This window comes from Cuculus canorus, chromosome 4 (genome assembly GCF_017976375.1).
Source record: "Cuculus canorus isolate bCucCan1 chromosome 4, bCucCan1.pri, whole genome shotgun sequence".
In the NCBI taxonomy this organism is placed as follows: Eukaryota; Metazoa; Chordata; class Aves; order Cuculiformes; family Cuculidae; genus Cuculus; species Cuculus canorus.
The window spans coordinates 38,285,520-38,303,253 of record NC_071404.1 but is presented as its reverse complement, the minus strand read 5'-3'; the positions used below and the strand labels follow the sequence as shown (position 1 = coordinate 38,303,253).

Genomic DNA, 17,734 nt, shown 5'->3' with positions numbered 1-17,734 from the left:
GACCTAAAATAACCTTACAATAACAATGCTAAACACTTTCTGGTATATAATGGAAACAAAGTACAAGTCTGGGGCTTTTTTCAGATGCTGGCAATGAGTCAAAAGACAGAAGTATATGTTTCGAATTTCAACACAGTTCTACTTAAAACTTGTATTTAAATGTCTGCCCATTTGTAAAACACTGATATTACGATCTATTACTATAATTCATAGTTTCTTTATTTCAAAGGCACTACAGTAGATTATATTAAGGCAATGCCACTATCCTCTTCCCCACGCAATTCTTGTTTCAGTCATGTGGCTACTCTTATTACTGTTGCAGACAAGGTAATATGTTGTATGCTTGTTTTGGATACCAAGTTTCTACTTCACAATAATTTGTTCCTGATATGAGGTCTGGATTACAGTTCAATTAATTCAAGTCAGCTAGTTCAATCAATGAACCTGCCTATGAGGAAAACAATAAGGAATGAGGAAGACCACAAACATGACATTCATTAACTAGTTACATCTTGTTCAGTGTTTTCAATGTTATTACTCTTAGATTATCTCACCAGTGTGGTCTCTGTAATTTTGTTCCACTTACCACAGGAATTTTAGATCAGTGTAAGTGCTCATGGAAATTTCTCAAAGTCTACTGACCTGTTGCCCAATAAAATTTGGAAACAGTGGTAAAAGGCAACAAAATCACAGCGTCACTTGAGAAAGCAAGCAAGTGAACTTTATTGCCTTGCACGTTTTCCAGAGGATCTAATGCTCTGAACAAATGAGCAACCAGCATTAGGTTTGTTCCAGGGAAAAGGTACCCCATGGAGATGCCGTGGATGAAACACTGAACTCACTTGCCTTTTTGCCCATCTCTGCTGTGAAAGTTAAACTATTTAATGAACTGAATGACAAAGCCAAACTCTTCTACCCACCTATAACAAGCTGCACAAAATGAAAAGCGCACATGTAATTTATACGTCCTAGTGAACCGTATGATTCAACTTAACCTACAGTTGAGAGTGCCTGTAAAACATCGCTCCCATGTGAGTTCATGTCTAGCAGCAGTCAAGGTCGGGTTACTGCAATTTTATCCTTATTTGGAACATCTGAACAGAGCAAGAAAGCTCCTCTCCTCCTCCAGAATCCTTTGCAGCTGAGGTGCCTAGTTATCTGGCCTTGCCAAAACTGAACAAATTAAATTTCTGAGGTGATAGCACAGGGTGAATAGTAGCAGAGCCATTGTAACTTTATAAATGGGGTTTCCTTAGGAAACTCTGTTGAACAATAGATCAGGTCTTTGAAAAGATTTAGGCTGAAAGCTGTTTATGGAGTGCTTCCATATGACAGATGTCTGTTTTGATGAGGACAATCTGAGGACACTGGAGTTAAGATAGATGTTCAGTCAATATGTATAGCACTGTGCAAGTCAGTAACAACTTTCTCTTTATGGCCAGTAACCGTGATTATTTGCTACTGAATGCCCGGGTTTGTTGTTTTGGGCAGTCTAACCAATCCACAGATAAAAATTAAGTAGAAAACCTACTCTCAGTGGCAGTGACAGCATGATCACCTTTAAAAGCCAGTATGCTTTATAATATATATATTTTTAATTTTGTTTTTCATTCCTCCCACCCCTATTCTATGCTTTGTAAATTGCTTCGTATTCTATTCCTGTGGATAAGGGTATAACAGAGGCAAAGGCATTTTAGGTACAGTGCATAGAGATGTTGGTGCTTCAAAAGCAGAACCTGCAAGGACTATTTCTCTGCAGAGGGAGCTGTTTAGGACATGGCTTCAGGATTCTGCCCGTCTCGGTCTCAGGCATCTACAAAGTTACAGATGGTACCTCCATTTACGTGGTCTCAGAACAGCTAGAGATCTTTCTTTCAAAGAAAATCAGGATGTTGCAGGGCTTTTATTTCTTTTAGAGAAAGCTTGTGGTGCACAGTCAAAACATGAGAAATCTATGCTAATTTCTTTCTTAAGAAGGAAGAGAGATTGCATCCTCTATTTTCCTTGACACTGCTGTCTACAGGACTACTGTTTGTAGAACTATGGAGTAACACCATATAAATCTTTAGTATAAAGTTGAGCAAAATTAAGGATATGCAAACATTTAGGAAGTGAAAATGAATGATGGTATCTCCAGAACTAGCCCCTGAAAGCTAATCAGGAATATTTGAGGTATTTCAATTGTAATATTCAGTTCTTGGGAAAAGCAGAATGGCATATTAAGTAGCATAAAAAAATAGAGAGCTTGAACTTACAGCTCATTTTCATCAAAAGAAAGAGATAAATCACATGAAGTAATAGTAAGAATACAAGAAACTAAACATGATTTAAAATACTTATTCTGCCTATTAGTTTCCTCTTAGAGATGATAAAAGTCACAGAAAATAAAACCAAATTGAAGAGTTTTGCTGTTTTCTTAAGGCTACAAAGCAATCCAACAAGGTTGCTAATAACACAACACAAAATTTTATACCTTAAACACAATAAAAGGGCCAAAGACTGAGTTTTTACCTGCATGTCTGGTGATGGAACCTTTTTCCTTTCAAGAAGCATTTATTGGGAGATTCTATACATTCACAGATGCATTTTGCAGGATTTAGAGGCTGGTGTTTAGGACAGGTCTTTTTACATACACATTGGCACTTATCTTCATCAAATTCCTTGTTTGGTCCACAGGACGCAGGGAGAAGTTTGTTTTTGCAAATGCACTGACATGATGATCTATCTAATTCTTTGTGCGGTCCACAGCTTGAGGGCTGCATGCCTCCTTTGCAGACACATTGACAGGTTTCTTCATCAAGCTCTTTGTTTGGTCCACAAATATGGAATCCTTCAGATGTGTCTAGAAATACAGCAAAGTTGCACAGTTATTAGAATTTTGCCTCTACTCATTCCATTTGTTTAAGTGAAGAAATGGTAGTGAATTCATACCTTTAAGGTGTTCTAAGAACTAACATGTATCAAAAGATAGTCAATATCCCATAATAGTATTCATTAAGAAAAAGATTTGACTATTTACTTTTTGTGTTTTTACTTTCTCCTTTAGGTAAATCAAAAAATGGAACTACATTTAATTATTTAAGCAGAAGTGCTTACCAGAAACTTCAACATGAGAGGAGATATCAAAATCATGCTGTGCCAAACATCTACAAATTTGATTATTCCAGATATGATTTTTTGGACAGGTCTTGTTTACCACATGACACCTGTGGAATGAAATATAATGTTGATTTACTACCATAAGAACCCAAGGAAAAAAAGACTGTTTTTAGGTGCTAATCACTTTTGTTTCCCTCCACTACAAAACACTTTTGAAGAGCTTCAACTCTTTCATAATCTTATTTTTGCCTCCTATCAAATCTGTTTCTAATTAAGGTTCTGCCACTACAGGAATCTTCAACCATTTTTTGAACATACCTTCTCACATTTCAAGTTTTAGCTCTAAGTTCTAGGAAGTGATATTTGCACTTTCCTAATGTAGTTTGGAAAGAGATCCAAATGCCTTATGTAGAAAATAGACAAATACAAAAAATATTTATGAGCCAAATACTGCAGAGGTGGTAACAGGTATAATCTTCTACGTTGTTTTTAGCTGTACAAATATGTTTTCACATATATAGACATCAAAAGACAACTGATAATAGCTTCTGAATGAATGGTGTAGACCAGACTCTAATTTCTAAACCAAACCTAAATTATCAGATTCCTTTCCCCTTTATGTGAAAGTTATGTGACATTAACCGAATCTTTCTCATTAGCCACTCAAACCCCAGCTTTCTTCTATCTAAAGATTTGGGCTTCAGCAGTGATCCCTTTTCACTTCAGAAATGAAAGACAATAAACAATTTAACAGTTTAACATTTTTTACCTGCTAGAGTTTTGCAGTCAACGTAGTGGTATCAAAGAAAGCAAATAAATCCTAACAGCAGTTGGTCTCCTTTTAAAGGATGACTGATCCTGTGTAGGTACACCACAGATACAATATTTGTGTATTATTTGATCTTCCCTGCTTGCAATTTCTTGATTACCAGAGGTGAGAACTTTTAACAAGTGTTGCCTAACTTCATGCCTTCAGGCTATGTCATTTATTCATTGTTTCTGTAGTGTCTATAAAATCCTCATCTGTTAAGACAGCACATGCATTACACATTTTAAGTACTATTCATTCCCCTGAGCAACATTACTCATGCACTCAGAAACGCAGGTGCTAGGACATTCTTCCGTGATCATCATTCAAGTATACCACTCCCCTTCACCACATTAAATGACTCTTTGCTTGTAAAGACTGCTGTAGTTAAACACCACTCTGCATCATCTCGTGTTTTATCAAGCTGGCGTTTCCTGATTTAATTCCACTAGTGACCTCACTTTTACTCCCTGACTTGGCACATTTGTCCTTTTGCCTGCCTCTTCATTCTGCTTTAGAAATGGTATGGATAATTTAGAGACTTTTTATTGTATTCTGTTTAAAAAAAAAAACAACAAATAAAACCAGCTCACATCTGGAGCAGCCTAGCTCTACTGATGGATGTTTAAAACTTACTACAGAAGGAAGCCGGCATGAAAGCATGAAGAAAACACCAATTGCACATGACTCTATGAGAAAATAGTGTTGATACAAAAAACAAGTTACAAAAGAACTTGAAGAGAATAATACATATGTCAGCATTACAGTCAGAGACACCCAGCAAAAGGAACTGGAACTCCTGTTCATGAATTCTACTCTGGTTGCCAGTACATAAAATTAAGGAGGGGTGATTTTGCAAAACATCTTTGCAAAAAAATGTTGTTGTCTCCTTCCAAATCATTGTCAATTCAACGAAAAATAAATAAATAAATACATAAAATCAACATGCTGAATTCTTACCAGTCACTATCAGGACAGACAATGCACAAGGGGGGGAAACATGTAACGTGTACAGCATACACCCAACAACATCTAAAATATGCTTATTAGCTGTGTAGGTGCCTCACTACAAACCATGGGGAAAAAAAGGTCATCGTAGAGACTTGGCTCTGAACTATGTTTATTGGAAGCCTCCCTGCTCTCACTCCCTCCCTCGTACCCCCATCAATAAACTTCTAAACCAGAGTGACAATAGTTTCTCACTCAGTTGCATGTCTTGATGACATTCTATATAAACAGTTAAGAGTACAATTTAAGACACCACTTATCCAGGAGTTATTCTGAAACACTGGTTAACATGAACTGACACGCCTCAGCTCCTCAAGTACGTAGAGGTAGCTACTACATTTTAGAAGAGAAAGAATGAAGTGGGAGAATGGGCAAAGACCTAGATCTTAATTCCAGGCTAAAGTTGTGCAGAAAATACATTTGATATAAGAAAAAATCTGCTATTGGTATTCTATCTTACATGTCATTTCTCTATTCTTTTTAACACGTGCCTGTGCATCATGGCATAATCCAGCATTGAATTCTTATTAGATCCCAAGTGTTACTACCCTAAAACCACAGATTATACTCCCAGACTTTTGTTTTCAGTAATACATAAAAATGTCACTATGTTTCTGTTAAAAAGAGCATGTACACAAATACACACACACATGCAGGTGCGCCACTGTAACAAGAAAGTACATTTCTGAGCTTTGGCCTTACAACAGTTTCACTAGCATTCAAACCTATAAATTAAAGTGTCAAAGAAAAGAAGTTGAAAAGAAATTGAGAACTTCAGTACAAATTAAAATAATATTGTTTGTTTGTTTCTCAGAACCCAGTCATTCACATTTTTATATATGGACTGCTACCCACTATGGATGTGGCAGTAGTGGAAGGAAAAGTTCCTGTGATATATAAAGCAATTGAAGAGTTTTCTTCCTGACCAAATTCAATTTTAAATTATGAATGTAGGCGGTCTGTTTCATAGTTCTACATGTTTACTTTTCACAGGAATCACCCACAGCCATAAGACTTCTTATATATTTATAAATCTTTAGTATCAGTTGAGTAAAATTAAGGATATGCAAACATTTAGGAAGTGAAAATGAATGATGGTATCTCCAGAACTAGCTCCTGAAAGCTAATTAGGAATATTTGAGGTATTTCAATTGTAATATTCAGTTCTTGGGAAAAGCAGAATGGCATATTAAGCAGAATAAAAAAATAGAGAGCTTGAACTTACAGCTCATTTTCATCAAAAGAAAAAGATAAATCTTATGAAGTAGTAGTAAGAAGAAACTAAACATGATTTAAAATACTTATTCTGCCTACTAGTTTCCTCTTAGAGATGATAAAAGTCACAGAAAATAAAATCAAATTGAAGAGAGTTTTGCTGTTTACTTAAGGCTACAAAGCAATCCAACAAGGTTGCTAATAACAAAACACAAAATTTTATACCTTAAACACAATAAAAGGGCCAAAGACCGAGTTTTTACCTGCATGTCTGGTGATGGAACCTTTTTCCTTTCAAGAAGCATTTATTGGAATATTCTACATTGAGAACGATTCTATATTGAAGACTTCAGTACAAATTAAAAAAAACCTCAGAGAGATTCTGAAAAGCATCCAGGCACCAACCAGGTACACGTAAATACCTTTCCCTTCTAGAATCTAGAAGCATTCTGCTGGTTTAGTTTGTGGTTTTTGAGGTCGTTTGTTTGTTTGCTTTGTTGTTTGTTTTTTTTTTCCCTTGTAAAAAGTCATAATTATAAACTTAAAGATCATTCTTTACTGTACAGCAGGTCTGTATATATTCTGGTATACTGGTCGAGTACTACTCTGTCTTTCCTTTGTTGAAGCATGATTACTTACTCACAGGACAGCCAGCTACCTACGAGTACTGGTCTTGTATCTGTTCCCTCTAACTACAGGTAGCTGTTTCCTGGCGAGAATAAACTCTTGCAATGGTAATTGTAACTGCTCTTAATCCGGAAGCGCTGAGAAGCTGCCAACAGTCAGCATAATTTGACTTTATTATTGTCATAGGTTTGGATTTTTTATAATCTGTTAATTAAGCGATTAATTAAACTATTAATAGATTTTTTCATATTTTTCTAATCCACTTTTTATGATCCATGTTTTGATGAACAAATTCAATAATTTGAATTCAACTAGAATAAGCTCTGTGTTTAGCTGGAACATGTCAGCAAACATCCACATTTTAACTGAATGGAAACATGGAAAAAATTACCTAGCTTACATCTCTGGGCTTTTTGCACTATTCACTTACCTTATTAAAAATGTCTACAATTAATTCCAGTTAATCCTCTAGTTATTCGTTCTTTCATAAAGCAACTGTTAGTCTGTTATGTATTTCTGGCCTACTACTTATTTATACATCATGAAATCATCACTCAGGTTCTCTACAATGAAGGGAAGCACTCCTTCAAGTGTTTTGATAACACTTGCTTCAGTGCCAGATTTCTTCTGTAACTCTTTTTCATTCAAAATCACCAAACAAATTAACGTGTTAATTCTCTGGACTGTCAACTGACCCTTTATTTTTCCCTCTGTTCTGTTTTATTTTCACTTCTAGTATATGAAGGTGTCCAATAAGATTTGCAGTCAAAGATTCCCTAAAACCAGGCTTATTTTAATACAGCTTTTTAAGTAGGAAAGTACAGTTTGAGAGAGAAATGTTGCCTATTCCTTATTTGCAAAAGTAAGTATTTTTTGGAAAGCTTTTAGGATTACTTTTTTTCCCAAACTGTTGATTTTATTGGTGTTTCTGTTAATCCTCGATTGTAGTGTAGCTTTATCCATGAAACAAACTCCACAAACAACATTATCCTTCATTTTTAAATGACCTTGCCCCATTTTATCCACCGGATACCTAAACAATGCATCTTGAACTGTTAATTTTTTTCAGGATATTAAGAAATAGTCACTGTTAATAAAATAATTTTATCCACCGGATAAAAATGTATTTCATTAATTAATTTACTAACATTCTCTCCATGCAATACAATATTAGTTCTTTTGCAAAATGCATTGTGCTACCACTAATGTGTATAAGTTCACCTATGTTAATTGTGAAAGCTTCCAGCAATATTTTAAATCTGATTATATAGGCTTGCTCAAAACGTGAAAGGAAAGACAAGTCTCATACTTACTGAGTTTGTGTTGCTGGCAAGGAACGCCTTATGATAGAATGAACTTGTCTGTAAACATCCAACTTCGACATGCATCGGCAGGATGTGTGATTGGCAAAACTGATGGTTACAGGTTTGGGGCCATGAGAGAGAGGCACTGTGATCTCAAACAACTATAAATGGGAAAACAAAGCAAAGAACTTTTTTTTTATAGATCAGTAACAGTACAACTAAAAATACTATAAGGACTTATGAAAAGTGCTATAAAGAATTTGAGATTTTTGTTCTCTACCATCATTCAGTGGCATTTTCAATTATACCACTAAATAATCATCATATGCAAAATGAATACAATAGCTACGTTATGACAACGTTTTTAGTGTTAAACACTTACTTGTCTGTTTGCTTACTCTAACATTTAAACTAATGTTAAAAGAGGAAAGCGTACAAAGAACTCTTTTTCTAAAGGGAATTACTACAAACTGGCAGCCTTTTAAAAGAATCTAAAACATAACATGGAAGTTGGAGAACACGAATGATTTAAAAGGGGGTAAGCTACAATCTAATACATCAGTTGTACAATTACAAAAGCTTATGTAAAACAGTAATATACTGGACTTAGATGAAAACATTTTGGATAACCATGTTTTGAACTGCTGTGTACTCTACTTCTGATTTTCTAGTATTTGTATCAGTGTAAATTATATGGTTACCCTAAACAATGCATCTTGAACTGTTAATTTTTTTCAGGATATTAAGAAATAGTCACTGTTAATAAAATAATCATGTATATGAATGAATAAAATCCTAATTTTAGTGGGAAATGAAGGACGACTTCAGGAATACCTTGTGAAAAACCTGAACATGTGATAACACAAAACCAGGGAGACTCATTTCAGTATTCAGTTCAGAACATGTACTTTATCAAATTAATAAGGTTTCACTGTAAGACTCAAATCTCAATAGTTTCCTGAAAAGTTAGGTCAAAGTCTTACAAACCATTTTTTGTTAGTATTTTTAATAGGTTAATTGTTGCCTTTTAGGTATTCAGTCACTTTTCCAAATACATTTAAGAATATTTCTGCACCTTCTGGGGACTTAACTGCCTTTAAGGTCATGGGTTGATAAGACTGTGTAGCGTGACTTTAATTTCTAACTGTAATTCATTCGGAATGGTTTTTTATAATAAATAACTTCATATTATGGCATATAGGCAATGAAAATACTAGTAATTTTAAATTATTCAAAATATGAAGCACGTCTACAGAATATCCTGAAAACACTATCTTCCACTGATGTACACAAGCGAGACTGGGCACTGACAAGCATGCCAGTGCAACAGTGTGGGATGCAATCACTAAGTACCCCCAAGGTGAAAGGACACTTGCAGCCAACAATAAAGATCTTAGTATTGATATATCTGAACCATGCAAATTAAACCTAAATTATATAAAGCATCACCAACACTGACAGATATTATCTATTTTACAAAACAAATTTGACTGGATCTTTAAAAAACTTTAACGTTTGGAGTGTTGTCATACAAGAACTGAAACGGTAAGGTATTACTGTTTGCATTTTATTCTGATATGAAAGATTACAATGCTGTTATTTTTGCTGCAAAAAGTACCACATCCTTTATATTAGTTTTAAATGCATCTTCCCCCCTCAAATCTAAAAAAAGCAAACTGGTATACATTGACTTTTGTAGAAGGAACCAAACCAGAAAATAGTTTCCTGCATCTTTCAAATACTGATAAAAACCCCTATCCATCTAGGGAGCTATTATGAAAAGCTTCTCTTGTTAGAGAGACTTCTAGCCAAGGAATATTAACATTTGGATTCTTGCTTAAGCTGTAAAATAAGTAACACTTCTTAAAATTTTGGTCTTGAGTCATCAACAAAATAAGGGTAATAGTCCACATCTAGTTCAAAGCTTGGTATCAATAAAATGAATGCCTAATTGCCACCTTATCTATTAAGAAAGTTCCTTTAGATGAATCACAAAAGGCATTCTCACCAAGATGCCCCATCAAAAAATAGCAATAATCATAACACAGAGCTACAATTTTCATACTTATTACTTTCTTTTAAAAATATCCACCTATTTTGAAGGCCATAATAGTATTTGTTATAAAGAATAAACTAACTAGGAAACTGGAGAGGAGGAAGGTGCCAAAAGGTGCAGAAAGGGCCATGTTTATGAAAAAATAGCATTAATTTCTGCATACAGTACATATCTTAGAAAATACATGCTGAGGCCTTTGCATATCTTTTTTTTAAATACTGTTTTTTAATCAGATTATGTCATATGCCAGACTTGTATATTTTTTTAAACAAGTTGTGCTTTCAGCAGATAACACAGCTGTTGAGAGCTCTGAAAATCTGGACAGCTAGGAAGCTACAGATGCAAGAGCCTTGACTATATCAAATACCTTGTAAGAAAACTGATTCTTAAAAGACTGAATTGAAAGGCAGAACAAAGAGCATGGACTTATAATATTATACATGTAAAGAGAATCTTGCTTTCTCTGCTCCCTTATGACAGTATAAATTTGCTTTTCCAAAGCTGAAGTAAAAACCCACTATAGGGAGAACTGATAAAACTTAGAAACTGAAGATAAGTGTAATTCTTCACATGAAGCAAACTGCACCTGACTACAAAAGGGGCTTGTTCTGCTCCTCCTCTGTTCTTGGGAGTAGATCTGCAAAGCCCAGCTGACTCCAGACAAAATTCTTAGTTAAACAATGTAAAGGTAGACTAGCTTCCTTGACCTTACTGAATTTCCTTCAGTTTGTTTAACTAAATTCTCTTAATAGCAATGTATTTTACATCACCCAATAGTAGCTGGTTTATATATAAAGTGAAAAAAAAACCCACTTAAGCCAACTATTTATGTTTGAAATTATACTATACTATACTATACTAGGTATTACACTTCCAGCCCTCATTTTGGGAAAGTGCTTTAAGATGACACAAGAACTAGTATTTTGAAAAATAATACAAACTACATCTATTTTCATTAATGGAAATGTTGGAAGTGAAATACTGGGGTTTGAATTATTAATTTTTCTGCACATGCTATTAGGGTATTATATTCTGAAGCATACTGAAAAAGGAGATTTTTTTTTTCTCTTCAGTAATGCAGATATGTCAAGAAAAGATTTCACAAGAAAAATTCTTGAAAAGTAATCTGTTACAGGAAATCTATTTAATACTCAGAACAATTCCATTTAAATAATCTCCTGCATTTTAAAGCAAGATCTATTCTAAAGAAAATCTATATTCTGCTTTCAGCTGTGATAGCAGCATCTCTAAATCCAATGAAGCTATTTAAGTGTAATTGAATAAACTCAATATCGATAAGCTGGGCTTGAATTATCATCTTAAATAATTTCAAATTAAGCAAGATCTGATCTTGCATAAAGTTTTCTGATTTTGTTAACATCTTTAATTTATTTCTTACTCATCATCCTTATCCAATAGGGCAATAAGCTCTGTATCTGTTGTCACTATAGAGCATGATTGGCAACGTGTAACATGAAAATGTCAATATCCAGAAAGGATATTTCTATGAGAAATGCACCATAACATCTGTGTACGAGGCTGATTCTTGACTTTTTTCTTTTCTGACAGCATTGCTGTTGGGGGTATTATTGCTGGCACCCACACTGCCCATATAAGTACCTCTTGAAGATTCAGATGACTTGTATTTCTGTCTGATCTCTCATTAAGTAAAGGATTGCTTTTACTATATTTTTAAGAGGCCCAAATCTTCTCTTCCTTTTCAACTTCAGACATAGTAAGAACCAGACTAATTCATGCCACAGTCAACACGGAAAAGAAATTCCCTTCAGGTCTGTTCTTCAGGGACCAATGCCTAAAGACAGACATTCAGGATGAAAGACTGCAAAGAATGAGATTCAGTCCCCGGAAGAACAAGAGGTCTGAGAGCAGTAGAGATTAGGGCAGTTTTTTCAAAGTGGAGAGTTTTTATTGCTTGAAGTTTTCAGAAAGAAGTTTGTAATTATAGTACATTAAACAGTAAAATAAAGTGCATTAAATGAGTATTGCTAGAGTTAGAGGCAAATATTCAGAAGTTTAAAGAAAAAAATTAGACTCCACTTGTCCATGCTGTCCTGTGCATTCGTGCTACCAAGACTGAATTTTCAGGAAACCAGTGGAAACGAACTGAAACAATGTATGATAGCATAACTAAAAAGTATTATGTATAACCAAAAAAAACCAACAAAAGCCAACAAAAACCCTACAGAAAATCACAAAGCTCTGACCTAACCTTTCCCACAGAAGATTCAGGTACCTAGATTGGAAACTGCAGTAGGTTTTTATTCAACTCCAGGTTAAAAAGTGTACTAGTTATGAAGAAGTCCAAGTCTCCCAATAATTCCATTTTCCTACTAGGCCTTTTTTTTTTTAAACACAAGTATGCATAATTGTCTCAAAAATGACAAAACACATTCCTAATACAAATAAACAAGTATCATATCCTTTACCTAAAATAAAGGAACATGAAAATTCTTTTTAGACTGAAAAAAAACCCCCAACCTTTTACTTTTAAAAAAAACCTATAAAGCCACATATGCTGCTTTCTCACAGAACCACCGCTTTTGCTGAAGCCTTAAAGCAAAGAAACCTAACAAGTAAAAACAACACATCAAGCTGAATGAGGCACCTGGCAGAGAAAATTTCAACCCCTACTGTTAAAGAATAGCAAAGTTAGGCTGAGAATTACAACACAGTTTATAATGGAGTATGTGGGATAATCTTAATATTAGGCTACTTAACTCTAGAGTTGTTTACCATTTAACAAGATTATGTATGACTATAGATACTTTTTCCTCATTTTTCTGTGCCATAAAAAAGTTCAAGAACCTTGTGTATTAAACGGCTTAGAAACTGCGTGCTAAAACCATAACAATTATTGGTACCGTATGGATTTTTAAAAATGTTTTGGTTGCAGGATATTTTTTTTAAATGATTTTTTAAGCATATGTATTTTCTGTAGTTCCCATTATAAAGAGGACTTTATGTCCACCTCTCAACCCAGCCAAACCTGAAATGTTCTTATTAAAAAATGAAGGAAGGTCATTTTTCCTCATACATTTCAGTTATACAACCTGTAATCCGGCATTTTTTAGGCTTAATACTTAGCCATCATTCCACTGCACCAGTCAAAATTAAAAGGCTACACATCTGAACATCAGCTTGCTATGCATGTATCTTCTGCCTCCCAGTACAGACAGGTATATAATTAAAGAACTTTTTAGACTAATACAAAGGTAAGTGAATAATTAGACCACTTTTACAATCACGTCTTCAACTGTAAATGGCTTTTTTCCTGGATTTTTATTCTTTTACACATCAGTTTTTTAAATCCTTGAAGATCAGCACACATGCTCTGTACCGTACTTCTCGGATGAGAAGCATAGCAAGAGGACACCAGGCAAAGATGTTTCCGAATTGCTCTACACAACCAGCCCAACCCTTTGGTGCTCTGCAACCTGTAATGACTGTGATGTCAAATGCATCAGTGTCCCTTCTTCACAAGTTTGTAAGTAACAAGGCCATTCTGGCAAGAGCTTCCAGGGCAGAGCTGTGATGTCCTGCAGACCACCCTGCAGTAAGCTCTTATCAGTTCCCACACAGGCAATGCTTCTCTTTTAGCCATTTATAGAGCTGGAGTGTAAAACAGAAACAACAGTGGGACTAGAGTCTGGTCCACAATCTAGAACTCAACACGATTTTAACCTAAAACAAAAAAACCCTCACAGCAGACAAGAATCTTTGAATGTTTGACCAAAAATGCTACGAGAATTCCTTTTAATAAAATTTCACGTGTATTCTTCCTCACTGATCTTAGAGAAGCATATATTTTGATTTACTGCATTGATAGCTCCTTCTTTAGACTAGAAGAACTTCATACATACTTTCCAGAAAAACTGTTGATTTCTATACAAAATATTTCTTTGCTTCGGTGGCGAAATTAATTTATTCAGCACTATCACAATATGTGCCAATATCCATTGTATCGGTACACATAAAATTATTATTATGAACACTAAAATACAAAAAATCAAACCTGTTACTTTCATATCACGATGAGAGAAGTTTACCATTCCAGATACTTTTCAAATATAGGATTTATGTATGATTTTTTCCCCCAGATTTACATTAACTACACTATGTTCTTCTGATGGACTGCAGTTTATTTTGGCAAGTTTCCCTTAAATTGATTGACTCTTAGTTTCCACCACTTGTGATCTTTGCACTTCCTAAAGTGTCAGTAAGGTCAGCCAAATAAAACCAGCGTAACAGAGCACCATGCGTCTAGAGAGATTTTTAAGCTAAGCATGTAAGACTGATTTCAAAACCCTAAACATCTCTATACTTGAAAGAATAAAAATAAGTTATTTGAAAAATAGTACATGATCATTATTTAATTTACTATCTAACTTTGGCAAAAACAGATAATTTCCAGGCTAATATACGAGACAACAACAGGTAACCTATCTAATACGCTTGGGTTCCTTATTCTACGTATCTATGTTTGGATCACTTCTTTTTCAGAAATTTTAACAAAAAGCATTTGGAAATATACTGATATATCTCCCACTATTAATAGTACCCACTATATCATTACAATCATCAGTCTAACATAGAAAAATGCATGGGAAAAGGCATAAATGGTAAAGTTCAAAATGACTGAAATTCTCATGACATATGCATCTCCAAATTGTGTAAAGGAACACCATGAACATCTCAAATATGGCAAACAATTTCAAGCTGTTAACTTGTTTCCTGTGAGAAAAGCTCCTCTAAATCTAATTCAAACTGCCTGGAAAGATGTTTTCCCTTGAGAAACTATAACTGTAACCATGAAACAAGAAGATTTAGGACCCTTACATCAAATGATCTGAAAGAAGCCAAAAAACTGCCCATCCTGCCAGCCAAGAGGAAGAATGGAAAGAGGCAGCGGCTCTTTGACATCTGCTCCCTGCTTCCCTACAACCTACAAGCAAATACCTACAGGTGTGGCATAAAAAAGTACAGCTGAGGGAAAGGCTGTTGCTGCACCACGTAGTTCCAAACTTTGTAACTGATGTTGAATTACTTGTGTCGTGGAAACAGAGAACAACTCTTTGATTAATAATGAATTAGAAAGAAAATCAATGACATCACACTAAAAAAGCAAAAATCAACCAAGCACCTTCCCCACAGACTGCTATTAGACACACCACCACCTACAAAGTTGGGCTATTGCAGTATAATGGATCAAGAAAATGCAAAAGATCTATTGCATTTTATGAATTAGCCTAGAGTCCTCGTATGTTTTCATAGACCTTGTACCACATCTTAATTAAGAAACTGTCTCATATCTCCATCATGACTGTATAAATACCCCATAGCACCTACAGAAATATTTTTTCTAGAAAAATAAAGTTAAGCAGCTAGAAAGGAGGAACACAGCCTGAACTAGAGAACTATTGACCTCTCTCTGGACCACCAGAGTATTCCACCAGCCAATCTGGGAACAGTTGACCTAGTCCATTCTTCCGACGATCAATGATTTGTTCCCCATAAAAATAATTTCACTGCTTAGCTCTTTTTAATTAATTTGATGAAAGTTGATATCAACTTTCTGTACATTTTCATGTCTGAGACCAATGCTAGAGCTTGCCTTCACAGCAAGACCTCCAGCTGGAGAAGTTAATTTCCCATTAAGCACTATATCTGCAGGGTGAATGGTATGAAGTTATCTTATGGAGTTTATGCACCAAAAATCAAGCTATAAAAAATGATGACTTATGAAAAAACAAAAGATGTCTGGTTACTAACCATTTTTCTCTTTTCCTTTGGGAAATAAAAAGAAAACAGTAGTGAAAATAGGTGTGTAGGGTACTTGAATTCCACAGAAGGGTCTTGAATCCAATACCTTTTTCTTCCTAATTCTCATCTGATATAGGGTAATCTGTGGTCACATAACTTTAAATAGATTTGAGATGATGACAGATGAAAAGATATAGCTATAGCTCTCTTCTTTTATTAAGGTTTTTTAAGCCTGCATTCTGTCAAGGACCAGATAAAACTGGAAAGCGGAAGCAAGATAAAAAACTCAGAGATTAAATTGCTTGCTTTTACGGAATTAGTATGAAAACAAAACGATGCTATTGCCTCTTCTTTCTTTTTCAGAGCCTCTCAAATTTTTAGCTATTCCTATGTCATATCATCACCAATGACATCAAAGATTTTAAAAAGAAACCCAGCACTAAAAATTCTATTAGGCAGAAATATTTACTTCACTCAATAGATACAAACAGAAAGATGAACAGAAAAGGACTGTTTACCCCAAAGAGACATGGTGCTCAGAGACCAGGAAATCTGTGGTAAATGGAACAAGTCTCTCTGTAACTAGATTATCCTTTATTTCAGTAAGCTAAATTTAATAAATACATACCAAAGAAAAAAAAAAGTTGTATTTCTTGGTTTATAACATGAAAATTCTATTTGCATCCTTCAAGCAGCTGGAATCAGAACAGCTGTTTGCAGGAATAACTATGGGCTTGGAAAAAATCAGTGCTGTAGGCTTCCTTGTTTAAGCTATTTGAGTCACATTACTCCTATGCTGCGTGGCTGTCTACCACTATCTTTTAATTTAGGATTGGAAATTCTTGGTAGGAATATACCATTTCAGATGGACAGATTTGGTGAGAATTAAGGACAGAGAATATATTTTTAAAAAGAGGGGGTTTCTCTTCTGTTTTCTTTACATCCCCTTTTCCTAATCTCTAAAAGGCTCAGAGCAGTAAGAAGTTCGATGACAAAGGAACGGCATTTCCATGGGCTACGGTTTTATAGTTTGCTATGCACTTATGTATCTTCCTTACAAACAACTACCGCACTTTCAACTAGAAGAATCTAGTTGCAAAGGGAAGCAAGATTTACATTAGAATTAGTTTTAAAAGCCCTAGAAAGAAGGAAAAAGCAAAAAAGCCTGCAACCAAGAAAAACTTTAACAAATACTGTAACAAAAGCAAAATAACTCTAGCAAACATTTTGAATCACGACTACTTTTACATTATTTTTGAGGGAAATGTTATACGATAACACAGTAATTGTTATAGCTGCTTAAAACAGAATAATGCACGTATGTTTTTTCTTTTAAGGCAGCTCACAGACTCAATGTAGAATTGCTGCACACTCCTACCTGATCACTGGCCTTGAACTTGAAGAATAAAATCTGCACATACACCTGAGGAAGATGCATTAAAGCAAAAGGAATTATAAAGTTCAGTTCCTAAAAGGTTTTATTTGCAATACGTATCCTGTCTGCTTATGTCCTAAAACAGTCTTCACTAATAAAATTACAGACTAGTTTTCCAGAGAGTGCTTGCCTCATACAGCATGCAAATGGTAGATGCTAAGAAACCCCTAGAGGACAGAATGATTTCATAGATAATCTCAAAACTGAGAACAGCACACTGTAATTTTTTTCCACCTAAAAAAAAAATCCAAACCAGAATATATTTGGAGGAAAAGTGTGTTGAACATTTTCTTCCAGGCAGTAGTCTCTTTAACTGTTTTTCCCTATGTATTCTGGAACCGATACTTTTTTTCCCTTCCTCACAGCAGCAACAAGAAGGTTTTAAAAAGTGCATGATCATA

The 17,734-nt window shown here is 34.8% G+C and overlaps 1 protein-coding gene across 2 annotated transcripts in view; it reads right to left on the bottom strand.

Moving 5' to 3' along the window:
- The window catches only part of VEGFC (vascular endothelial growth factor C), an 82,587-nt gene that overhangs the window by 7,706 nt on the left and 57,147 nt on the right, over window positions 1-17,734 (bottom strand). For both annotated transcript variants that reach the window (XR_008449670.1, XM_054065521.1), the window contains exons 4-6: window positions 8,071-8,222; window positions 3,097-3,206; window positions 2,512-2,842 (exon numbers count right to left, since the gene is read on the bottom strand). Coding sequence is in view for 1 of the 2 variants with exons in the window: in XM_054065521.1 (XP_053921496.1) it covers window positions 2,512-2,842; window positions 3,097-3,206; window positions 8,071-8,222 (593 nt within the window). In the remaining variant the exon portion in view is untranslated. The remainder of the gene's footprint in view (window positions 1-2,511; window positions 2,843-3,096; window positions 3,207-8,070; window positions 8,223-17,734) is intronic.